At 39.4% G+C, this 13,199-nt stretch overlaps 1 protein-coding gene across 1 annotated transcript in view; it reads right to left on the bottom strand.

Annotated features, from left to right (window-relative positions):
- Positions 1 to 11,084, bottom strand: part of LOC126556609 (dedicator of cytokinesis protein 3) — a 54,701-nt gene extending 43,617 nt beyond the window's left edge. The window contains exons 1-3 of the mRNA XM_050211952.1: positions 11,026 to 11,084; positions 4,104 to 4,345; positions 3,887 to 4,035 (exon numbers count right to left, since the gene is read on the bottom strand). Of these exons, the coding sequence (XP_050067909.1) occupies positions 3,887 to 4,035; positions 4,104 to 4,345; positions 11,026 to 11,062 (428 nt within the window). The 5' untranslated portion in view covers positions 11,063 to 11,084. The remainder of the gene's footprint in view (positions 1 to 3,886; positions 4,036 to 4,103; positions 4,346 to 11,025) is intronic.
- Positions 11,085 to 13,199: the final 2,115 nt, after the last annotated feature.

Below are 13,199 nucleotides of genomic sequence, written 5' to 3'. Positions count from 1 at the left end.
TCATTTTACCAAGACATCGTATGAGAATGTTGAATTGCATTCAAAAATGTATCTTCTTTTTTACTGGAGGCGAGAATCTTCTTAGGTCATTCATAAAAGCCACTTTGTTATGAGGTGTTTCGAAGCCTGATTTAGCTCCCTATCTTGTGGATAGAATGCGTTCATTTAGCGTTTCGTCTGATTTTCATACGCATTTGTTGTTTTCATGATTCCAGTATTCAGTATCCAGATCGCTATACAAATACTACAACGGGCAAAGGCGTAGTTTTAGCCCCTACTTGGTTGTAAAAATTTTCTCCATACAAATTGTATGGAAAAGGCCGACGCCGCAGACTAGAGTAGACTTTACCCCTACTTGGATGTGCAGTTTCTCCGTATTCATGATGTTTATGACGTTTTCATGACAATGTTTCTCCGTGTGCGGCCGTGCGACCGGATGACCGTGTACGTCAGGACCACACTGTGGCAGATGGACGAGAGCAGTACACATAAAGTTTCCGAAGTGCCCTGTGTCATCGGATTGGAGCGCTTGATTGTTGTCCTGGGCATGTACCTGCAAAATTCCGGCATGCGTACGAACGTATGACAATCCACGAAACCTGATCATCGCACGGTCTCGATATGCACCGCTATAATCGTGCAACTGACGATGAAGTCGGTGACATATTTTCCTGCAGAACCGTAGCACCAGAATTCTCACAGCGCCGTGAACGCGCACTGACGATATCACCAGGCGATGATGGTGCCGTGGCCGAGGTTCGTGAGAATGACTTTGCCACATCGAAGCAAATTACTCCTTGAGAATATGAGGAGACAAGTCATTGATCCTTTGCTCCGGACGACTTATGCAGCAGTACTGTGTGGATCGGAGTTGTACAATCGAGGAGCAACGCCTAACATGTCAACGAGACCATCAGGCGCAACTACGTGCTGATGCATACGCTAGCATTATGGACTCTGCCGGATCAGCCGACCAGCAGTTGCGAAATGGAGCACCTGAACAAGGCCAAACAAGGCGTTTCCTGGCGGAGATCGTTGGCTCAATGGCTATTGTACGAGCGATTGTTAAGCCTGATTTCTTCTTGGTGATCGAGTCTTTATTACCACGGCAGCAAGATCCGATCCGATCGACCAGATCTCACTTCACGTGTTATTCCTAAGCCTGAGGCAGAACCTTTCGGAGGGAGTGCTTGGGCTTCAGATCGCACGCATACATGTGATTGAGTATCAAAAACGTGGTCCTCTCCATGTTCACTCTTTGCTGATCCTCGGTGATGCGGACAAACCACAGTTGGCGGTGGATTACGACCGATTGGTTTCGGCTGAAATTCCCGATTCTGCAAACAAGCAGTTGCACCAATCAACAGTGAGCAGCATGCACCATGCATGGCCCAGCAAAAAAAAAATCTAGCACGCATATCACAACGCAGATTAGAAAGAGTTTCTAAATTTATCATCGTACATAAAAACAACCATCGATGAATATGTATCTCAGCCCACGGATTTCACGGATTCCACGGATTTACTATTTGGCCACGAAGTGTAAAACACTCTTACAAACAATTATATGACCAGCATGGCCTAGCAATTAGCAAGCAATAATAAGGTAAAGCGACACAACCGAAATCTTATGTTTGCTTATGTTTTTTTTTTCATGAAGTGACCATGCGTCGTGCAGATTTAGGTTTCAAAAATTAATCCGTTTCATCTGCAATAATAACCCGTGAAACCGGGTGCTCGCGTGGGCTTATGTTGTATGCTACAACCATTGCATACTCACAGGCGCACCATATATACCATAAAGATTATTTGAACAATCATCCAGCCCTGTATTTTTATTGCCGTTATCGTATATGGTAATTCTATTAAAATCCCTATTAACAAAATCTTTGTAAATTCGCCAACTAAGACAAATTTGTATTGAAAAATCACTTAGCAGTAGTTATTAAGGCAATTTTGTCAATAGGGAATTAAAGCACGGTGGAAATATTACGATAATAAACATGCCAACGACTATTACGTGACAAAAGATGCACATTGGAGCATGAGCCTTGGTATAAAGCGAACCCATCCTTTTCGTGAAGATTTTTTCTCAGACTTATTTCAATACATTTGCTTATATTGTCTTTTTTGTACATTGGCATGACCGAAGGTTTCTTATGAAATCAAGTTTATAAAAAATACAGTAGTAAAGCAGTTTTATAAAAAAATACAGCAAAACTAATTTTGTGTAGTTTTTTTTTTAATATTCAATGACCATTTTCCAGACATTACTGAACTGTTTACTGGTTTACTTACCAAAGTTTACTTAAATAAATGAAACGTTTATACTCATGTTCACTATTGTTAGTGAACACTAAATATTCTCTACGGACGGCCCGATATCAACAATTCTGTAGAGAACATGCTCTACTTCGATTAAAAAATAGTATTAATTTAACAAAAAAGCTTGAATAGACTAAACAACATTCAATTGTGTTCTTCGTCATAATGATTTGTAAGATACAATGCATCACTATGGATAAACACGAATATGCAATTCTTCTTCTTCTTCTTCTTCTTCTTCTTGGCTTAACGACCTCTAAGGGCACTAGACTGCCGATACCACCTAGTTGCTTAGTCAGTCCTCACTACGGCGGTCCGGATGGGATTTGAACCCCGGTCCTGCCGTTTGAAGACCGACACCGCTGTCGCCTACACCACCGGGCCGCCCCAATATACAAGGTGGATAGAAATATAAGGCCTGATTACCACATACAAATTGTCAAGACAAGTTGTCAAAAACGGAAGATTCGAATTATGACAGCCGTTTGTATTATCTATTGGAAAAAAAAAACTTAACGAAAGGCAAACTTACAAGTACACTGTCAAGAATTTGTATTCTCAAACACAAACGGAGACTCATATTTGTCAAACTGTTTTCCGTCAGCTATTCGAAACGGAAAGGCGCCAAACTCACTGGTTCCTGTGTGTTTCGAGTTCGTTTTTTTATGCAGTTCCAATCAAAATGTGAGTATTTTAATTCAGAAAGCCAAGGATGCAACTACGGGAGAAAAAAAATATCGTCAGGCATCTTGCTGCTCATTTGGTTCCGTTTCTAATAAAATGGTTTTGGGCGGCAACGTTTCTTCTAAAATATTTAAACACTTGTTAAATGCCACGAAGAAAGTTGGTTGAGCAATTGCTATATTAAAATCTTTCCCGGTTCCTTTTTGGTAATCGCAGGGATATCGAGTAATATATAAATATCGAGGAAAATTCCCTTCGACAGACGAAAATTTTCTGAAATCTGAAAAAAACAACCACGAGAACATATCAAAAAGATTTTACACAAAAGTCACAAGATAAACTTACGCTTAATTGGTTAGTACCAAAAGGATCGACCATACTACGAAGCATCAGACGTTGTTTAGTAAGATCTTCCGTTCTTTTATAATCATCCGTCACATGATTTGAAAAAAAAAAAACATCTTGATATTCTAAATTTCATCTAGAATACAAAATATCTTCTCAACAAGAACAGTTGTTTGAACTTTTGGCTTTATTTTTGTTGGTTTCATCACTTTGACAGATTGATTTGGAAAATTTTATCGAAAAAAATTGCTTAACGAAACTTGTCTGTCACAAGAATGGTTTCATTATGTAGATTTTTTCCGTTTGTATTGACAAGCTTGTCTTGAGACTTTTCCGTATATTTTTACTTTTTTTGTAAGAGATAATCAGGCCTATAAAATAAATTAAACTGAGACAAATCGGTTGATGGCCGTCAATGTGTGTCGATTATAACAAAATGAAATATTAAATATTATTTTGTATCAAAGTTCTTTCATCTTTTTTTAAAATTACATGATAATAAGATGATTTGTCAATAACATGTTGTACTTACCGATTTCCCCAATCAATTTTTGATATCACTTTCATTTGCAGCTCATAAGTCTGATCCTGGGTTAGCGTAGAGCTTAACAGCTCTCGGCGGCTTTCGAGCAATGCCAGCATTACCTTGCGCAGTGACGTAAATTTGTATTCCTCGCGTTCCTACATTTGCGGATAGGTGGACATCGTTTGAAATTTGCATACAATTGATAATATCAGCTGATACTCACCACAAACAATCGCTTCCAAATTTCGGACCACTCGCGTAACACTAGCGTGCATTCTGCAACCACAGGATCCACCTTCGAGAGGTCTTTCAGATGAATGTACGATTTTGGAAACAGTCCCACCTTGCGAGGCTTCCGTGGACATGTGCCACGAAACCAGTAGGCTGTTTCTTCGAGTATTTCCACGCAGTCTCCCACATCTAGCGCTAGTCCATGCGTCACATCACCGTGCCAGTTGTGTATTGCTAATAATAGATAAGAAGATGGACAAGAATGATGATGAGATGATAGACAAGAAGATACACTATTAAGTGGAATACGGACATAATTCATGCTTGGAATTAGTCATTAATCAATATAATCGATCATCATATATCTCCTTCATCCGTCGATATTTATTTAGGGCATCGTTTTGTGTTTACAGTTATTCAAATACAAATACTGTGATGGACAACAAACGATGAGACATTACCTTTACTCTGTATTTTTCGATTGCACAATATTTTGCTTCATGGTACTATACTGAGATAAACAAGGAATCAGTCAGCACATGCTGACACCAGCATGTTTACAAACCTAAAAAAAAGATGACAAGATTCACTCAGATGCAAATAGCCATGCAATCATAGCTAATGTCTGCTGTTGCGCAACAAAAATCAACCCAAAATTGATTGGAAATATACCATAGAAAATAACGCCGAATAGTAAATGTTTTGTAAAAGGTTCGTCATCCACAATCCCCTAAAAATGCATAGTATGATTTCAGTCGGAACGGAGCATGCCCGGGATAAGGCAAAAAGCAGGGATAAATGCCTCGTTAATTTAGTTTATAAAAGCAGTTAACACATCACAACAACAGTTCACAATACGGCGCAAGTCATTTCTTAAAATAAATTTCAAAAAAATGATTTCAGTAATAATGATGCCTCATAAACTATCATTTTAACACGGGGAAGTTGCACCAAGTGGTGGTTCGCAAAGGTCCTGGAGAGTTTTTAATAATATTCAGTCTCGAATGTAAAACGATATTTTAATCCCAAGAAAATAGTGACAATTGACTGATGCGGATTCGATCGACTAAAGATGAAGAGACTTATTTGCGAGATAGTTACAATTAGTTATAACCGTTTACAACACCAATAATTAAAGTATTACAACATAACGTTTTTTTTTAAACAAAACCAATAGCGTTGAAAAAAATAAGGAATAAAATTTCTTTTTCTAATGTTAGAACAGCTAGGCCATATTTCTAAGATTCTAAGCGTGATGATAACATAACATTTAAAATCATCTCATCTCTTCTTCTTCTTCTTGACTTAACGACCTTTTACGATCAAACCGGCTAACTGAAGGCTTAATAGACTCGATGATATCCACGTGGTTGGATAGTCGTCAAGTCCTCACTACGGGGGAACGGTTAGGATAGGATTTGAACCCCATTTGCCGTGTGAAGACCAGCGCCATTCTAGCTTCATCAAGGGGCCTCCAATCTTGTGAAATTGCTAATAGTTCCAAAATACACAAAATCTGATTTTATTTTATTTTTTTAATTTTAGTTCAAGTATTTTCAGCTCTTTTGCAGGAGCGGCACGGGATGGTGCAGGCGTCCGGGGTTCAAATCCCATGTGGACCGTTCTCTCGTAGTGAGGACTGATTATCCAACTACGTGGTATTGGCAAGTTTACTAAGCCATTTCGATGGCCGGCATGACCTTAGAGGTCGTTAAGCCAATAAGAAGATTTTCAGCTGTTTTAGAGCTGATTTTATACAAAGTTCTCAATTTCCTCCTTGTTTTTTTTTGCCTTATCCCGGCCATGCTCGGTTAAACTCGGTACAAATTTTCCAATAATAAACGCTCCATGATGTTGGTACCCTGCATTTTATAGTACAAGTAGTTCAGATAAGCTTGAATATTAACTTTGGTACCATCCTCTTCAAAATAACAAAATTTGGGAAATGTAATAAGTTTTATTAGGTTTTCATCTATTTGAAATGATAAAATTGATGCCACTGCTACTGTACTGATTGATACTATAATTGAGGGCAACAGTTCATATTCTTCTGTGCCCGAAAAATAAAGTGACTGCGATTTCTTTTCAAAAATGTTTTTTTATTAGTCCAAATGAAGGATTACCTTCGAAGTAATTCCCTTCCCATGCAATGCACCTCTTCTCGGACTACTCAAAGCAGATGGAAACCGCAAATACTGGTATGTCCTTTAGTTCCACCATCGCTACGGCTTCTATCTCCTCGATAGTGTCAAAATGGTGTCCCCGAAGGGGCCGATTTAGCTTGTTGAACAGCCAGAAGCCGGTTGGTGTCAAATCTGACGAATACGACGGTTGCGGAACGATATGGGTGCCAGTTGTTGCGAAAAACTCCCTCAAAATAATGGCCGTACGGGAGGGCACATTATCGTGGTGCAAAAACCAGCTGTTGTTTTTCCACAAATACAATCGCATTCGCCGGATGGAGGATCCGAAAGGACGATATGAGTCAACCGACGATCGTTGACCACCAAATCCTTGATTTGGACGACGTGGGCGTCGTCGGTCTAGGTGGGTGGTCTCCCCGGACGGTCCTCGCCGTCGACCTTCTCACGCCCATTCTTGAAATCATTGTACCATTTGTACACATTTTTCTTCCACATAGATTCTTCCCCAAAGGCTTTTTGTAACATCCGAAATGTTTTCACAGCGTTTATTTCAATGCGCAAAAAAATTTGATACATGCGCGCAGCTCCACAAACTTGGACATGGTCAATATGGACAAAAACAGTTGGCGCAGCTACGAAAACAAATTGTCACTCCTAGCCGAGTAGATGTTGTGACTTGAAACCGTGGCAGAACTGTCAAAAACATGCATATTGACAAACGAAAAATCAAAACAAGGGGCTTCTTTTCACGTGCGAAATTTGACATCCAATGTCACCTTACTTTCGGACAAAGTAGTTCATACTACATGTGGAAAATTACACCGTAAAGTCTGAGAAAAACTACGAAATATTTTTTCCTTATTTGACATAGGTGAAAAATTTGAAGAAAAAGTCATGTCTTTTTTTTTGAAACTACCGACAATAAAAAATGACTCAACCAAGGAAAGTCTGATTCACACTCCGATTAAGTGTTCCTTTTTTATTTCGTTCAGTATGGGACAGGCTGCGATCTTCTACCCTTGTAATGAATATTAATATATTGGGTTAATTACCCAAATTCAGATGCGATCAAGAATGGCCGCATTCACGCATTCGTCATCTACAAGTGTTTCGAAACTGGACTTAATATGAACACGCTGGAAATGCTTGAATTTATTTCAAAGTTTGCTAGGAAAAATCAAAATTGCTTCGTGTAGCCAGCTGATGTTTATAACAAGGAATACTTTCCAAAAAGAGAGGTTCCAATAAAACTTACGTTACATTTCCTGGGCTGTATGAAAAGAGTACTTTCGGAGTGAAATAAATGCACTAAACGTTTCGAATATTATTACTATAAAAATCCTTTAGCTACATTATGCATTATTAAATCCATCAACCATGAGCTAATCCATAGTTTGCATCTAGTGCATACACGAATAAAATGCGTGCCTTACTAACAAAACTAACACATTACATTCATCCCGAAACATCTGCATTCGGCTTCGAAGCGAAACAACCTTCAAACAGGAAATAAGAGATCCATAATTCACATGCTGCACGATGCGTCGCTCAACAGCTCAACAGCGAGAGTGTTGTGAGTAGCAGACGCAACAAACAAACCATGCATGCAGCATAAACGAATTCCAGAAGCGGATAAAAATATTGTTCTTTTTTTTTATTGTCCCACAACCAGACACCGTCTACTGGGCGTCTGAATGCACCGAGCGTCAGAGACGGAAGGATACCATAACATGCTAAAGAGATGGAATGAAAAAGACCAAGACGATAAACTGTAGGCAATGTAAAGAAATGATAAAAACAGTAGAATAATAACGAACTCGGCGAATGATGAATTACAGCCATGTCGTGTGAGACTTCTTCCGCCGCACGTTGGGTTTTCTGTTATCGACCTTTGTGTCTGATGTGAAGGCGCTGGGCCTCACATTAAACAAACTGCATATGGAAGCTTTGTCACCAATGGAAACGTCTACTTCACGAAGGAAATTATTGTTTGTACTGTGAATCTCTGTGAACCCAACAAAGGTCATCCCATCCTAAACTTAACTTTTGCTCATAAAATAAGCACATGCACATACACCCAACCTGACAACAATCACAACAAACAACTGATGAAAAAGAATTGTTCCGTGACTGTTGATCTATAACGCGTTGCCTCGCAGGCAATTTCCAGCAACCTATCAACTTTAATGGATTACTTTAACAATTTAACATGAATTATAAAACTGTGCCAATGAATGCGAGTTACATACCACTACCATGTCTACCATTTCTATTCCAGTCAATCGCTAAGCAGACCTGCCCCCGCCTGATAGGGGACGGTTTATTTTTAGCTTGTACGATTTCTTCAAAAAAAAAATCTCGCACAATGCAGCAGCGAACACTAATAAATGAGTTCGATGGCAGTGAACGTGAATGGTTACGATGGGCGTTACGATGAATGTGAACCGGGTTGCCACAGAACGGAAGTATGCGTGCCGGATAACCTTGAACGATCGGTAATTTTCTTTCCAGTCTTCTTCATTTCATTCCTGGCGTGTGCAATGCGAACAAGCGGTTTCATGGTGGTGAAAATGGAAGGCAGCCACTTGCTGCTGGATCAATACGTCGGATCAGTTTATGAAATGAGTGAATAAATCGATACAAATGAATGAATGAATGATACAAAAAACGTTTTTACCTGTACACAAGCGATTCTCAGGGAAGGGAAGGGAAGATACAAATACCCAAACCAAAGGCAGTAGCAAAAATACGGAAACATTTATATCAACAAGATTTTCTCCCAGATATTGCAAGATCGATGTGTCTGATCTGTGTCTGATCATCCCCTCGTGTGAAATCTTCAAGAATATTACAGAGCAGCAGTTTCACATTCAGCTGAAGTTGAATGGAAGCTATTACTAAAATCCTGCACCTGATCTTGACGTTAGAAAAAATTATCCGAAACTCGAATGTGCCACCTAATAGGACCATCTTATTTAAGTCAATCCAGATCCTGATATCCACTGTTAATTGATATAGACTTGAGACTCTTCTATGCAGCAGTAGCTTGCCACAGGGTCAAGCAAGGGGCCGCAAACTTCGATTTAGTGATTAAATTAACAATGCTAAATAACAGTGATTTTCCAGCAGTGTGCTCCCTCCACGAACGATCGATCGAACCTGTTGAATGTTAGCACCGATAACAACATGTTGATGTTGAGATAAGCGCAAGCTTAAAGAATCTTTTGATCTCAAAAGCTTGATAAATTAATCTTAAGTAACTACCTATACACACATTACTTCTTCCAGCACAAAATATTATCACATTCAACAAAATATGTTTGACAGTAGACACCACCCTTTCCAAGATTTCCTAATCGTTCCTAGAAATTGTTTTTCATTTGCGTTATCAGCCTGTCAGTTGTGTGCAGTAAAACACACACTGCAACATATAAATAATGGCGAAACGTCACTGGATAAGGGTGAATGACACCGTATGGCCCTCGTTTGTAGTTTCATGCTTATGAAAAACAAGTTATGCTGACCTTGGATATGTAACGAAGGCATGAACTATCGCATACTCAGTGGCAAATAATAAATGCTTTTACAAAAAAAAATTAGTTAACTTTTATTAACTACCACTACCAAACTTTTTCGTATTTTTATCTTTGTTTTTGGACATTATAACTCTATTTAATTTTAAAAGCTAAACCAATAGCTTTTATCTATTCGGAGAATTGTTCTCTCTCTTTCGATCTCTATTTCTCTTCCAAAAAATATGCATATATTTCCTACGCGTGGTCAGAACGACGATGCGCAGCGATAAAGAACTAATGTTGTACTCAAAAAGGCGCTTACCGGAAATGGTACATCCGCATTACCCATTTTCTTCTTCATTCGAGCCAAGCTACGGAAGACTTGTGGCAAAACCATATACAAATTTATCGGACAGTCGGAGATGGTAACGATTCGATCAAAAGCTATGTAAGCCATGACTGTGTATGTAATAAAACTACAGATTGTTAGTTATGACTCCATTATCTTTAACGTAATAAAAAAAGAATAATGTGTTCAATCAAACTGTGCCATTGTGAAGCAATGCAATTGACGTTATCATTGTTCAAAATAACAACATAAACTCTGGAGACCGTTCCGAAGCAAATATTGGTAGTCAATCCGAAAAGTTGGCTAATGTTGATTTGAATAAAGTATGATCAATAGAGCTTAAGTGTTCGTTACATGACATTTGTCGCTGAAAAAGCATATATTTTATGTGTCTAAGCCATTCTGCATTACTTTAACTATCAATCTTTGATGTGCCAGATTGACCATCAATTCATCTAAACTCGGTTAATATTTTCAGCTCAATTTTAAACAAGTCCACACCACACAGCTCAACAACTTCTACGATCAAGATAATGCAATTTCTTTGCCCTTCAACCCATGACGTTCGACATTCGCCGCGGTTGCACTTTTGTCTGATAGGAATTGTTGCGACGTCATCGCGCTACACATATTATTCAATTCTTCTCTGCCCTCAGTTTCTAGTAGAAATACATGGCCATCCGTTCTGTGAGCGATGGAGACGACGCTATATTATCAACGACAAATACTAACGACAGCGTTTTGCTGCGTTCATCGCACACTCGATCTTCTGCCGCGTGTACATGGGGTGGATTGGAACGTAGATTTTTCGCTTAAAACACACACCTGCTGCAAAGGCATTATGGTAACCTGAGGGTAGCAATTGATTTTTTTTAAACCATGCCCTAGAATTCGAAATTCACTTACCAACTCCGTATTTGTTGCTTGTCGGTGACCAGATCATGTTGACTATTATTCTTTAATATCCGGGATTCAGGTTAGGTATATTCCTTGTTACTAGCGATACTTAGGTAGTTACAATAAATCACTAAAAACTTTGGCACTCTACTTCCGCTGCTACCACCGATTGACATAAACCGGAGAACGAGATTCAAATGAGATTCAGTGCATGATGTTCACTTTGCCTTTTACTAGCACACTACGGAATAATAAGCAAACACAGTTGACGCCATGAAATGAAAGAACAGAAAGAACACGTATTGAATTGGAATCTGGATGACAAATGAATGACTGTTTCGTGATGTTTCCTAAGGAACCATTCATTGGAAATCTGATTTTTTCGCAGTAATTTTCACAGCTTGATATTTTCCAACTGGTTTCCTTTACTTTCTACATGTCAACAATAATCATTGTAAGTATCCGCTGCTAGATATCACACAGTGCCGGCAACTTAACTGTACATTTTTAATGACACAACTTTACAGCATCATAAGCCACATTGAAGCGAATTTGCGAAAACATTGCACCGTATTCTCCCACCACATATATACACACACATACACAAACAAGCACTCGCACTGACTAGATTTGGCACCTTCTTGGAATATAGCCGCCGCCTAAAACTGACTCCACTTCCTGCACCTGCGACGGGGCGCATTTCACACCATTTCTTGTTTTCAGCGAGTCCTCCAACTTCACTGTTGACTTAGATGCTGCCGCAATTTGTGGGAGCGGTATCATGACCAATCACTAGAGAAAAAATGCACAAGGAAATGCTGCAAGCATACACAGTAATGTACGCACATGAATCTATCATCACACACAACACACACTCACACATAGGCAGGTGCTAAGTACACACTAGTTTGCCAAATTTTCACTACCGAAAAACCTTGCTCTTGGAAATTACTTTTTTTAGCAGGTGCGGCTTCTCAAGCAATTCCAGTAGCCATGCTCGGTACGCTAGTGGACATTTAGAACAATTTGAACACTTTCGCCCGACAAAACCTCCACTACACCATCAACTGGCACCCTCTTCCACTGTCACGTAGAAAAGTGTGGCGTGAATGGAAGAAGACATCAAAAAACACATACCGGAAAACTAGCAAGGAACCTAGGAAGTAAACGCTGCTTTTTGTCGCTGCTATCAGGCCCGCACGGGGAGCTACATTCCACAAACAAAAGGCATATGAGCAAGCCCCTGCCGTGTGAAGTGAACGCGCGCGCGCTGGCTGTTCTTGAAAGTATGCGTACGGCAGGCACGACAAATGCTAGTGGGTGGACATCTGGACTGACAAGTAAATTCGTTGTTTTAATGCGAAGAATGGCCACTTCTAATATGCTCTGCGAGCAAACACTAGCGGGATGTTCGTTCCACGCACAATTGTTAGTATCTTCCACATGTTTCACAGCATGTTACGATTGCGGACTGGCGTAAGAATAACGCAATTATCAACAGAACGAACGAATGTAGCAACATAACAGCTCGCTTTCACTGTAATAAATACAACCAGCGTTCTTACTCGACTATGGTGCGCGATTACAGATTACGAAGGTGCATGCCATATCGACGAATAGAAACTTCAACTCCTCTGTTTACGTTCCAGGAACAGATGATAATCCTGTAAGACACACGAAAAAACTACGATAACGAGATAAGGGTTCTGGTATGATCTGTCAAATCACCACAAATGCCGAATGTTTCCAGCCCACACCACTGTACAACCAATCGATCCACCTAGCAGGTTAAACAACGTTTTTTTTATAATGTTTCCATTAACCCTACTTCATCACAATTATAATAAGCTTGTGGAGACATTTAAGATTTTGGATGTAATGAAAGATAAGAACGATGTTAGGAGGCTTTAAAACCATAACATTTCCATGGGAGCTATGAGGACGCTTTTCAAAAAAGCAATACTTTGTCCAAAGTAATCATAAGAACAGTAACCGCCATTGAAAAACAGCGCAGCTGCAAACATCCATTTGGCAGTTGCCAAAGAAACAATTCGTATGTGATGTAATGACAGTAGTGATCAAGTATATTTCATATCCAAAATACTCCCTTTGAAATGGTTTTCGTTTGTTCATCATTATAGATTCCTATTCCTATCGAATTCTTTTACGGGCAACATATTTAA

Source organism: Anopheles maculipalpis, chromosome 2RL (assembly GCF_943734695.1).
Source record: "Anopheles maculipalpis chromosome 2RL, idAnoMacuDA_375_x, whole genome shotgun sequence".
Taxonomy (NCBI): Eukaryota; Metazoa; Arthropoda; class Insecta; order Diptera; family Culicidae; genus Anopheles; species Anopheles maculipalpis.
This window is presented reverse-complemented; position numbering and strand designations above follow the sequence as displayed.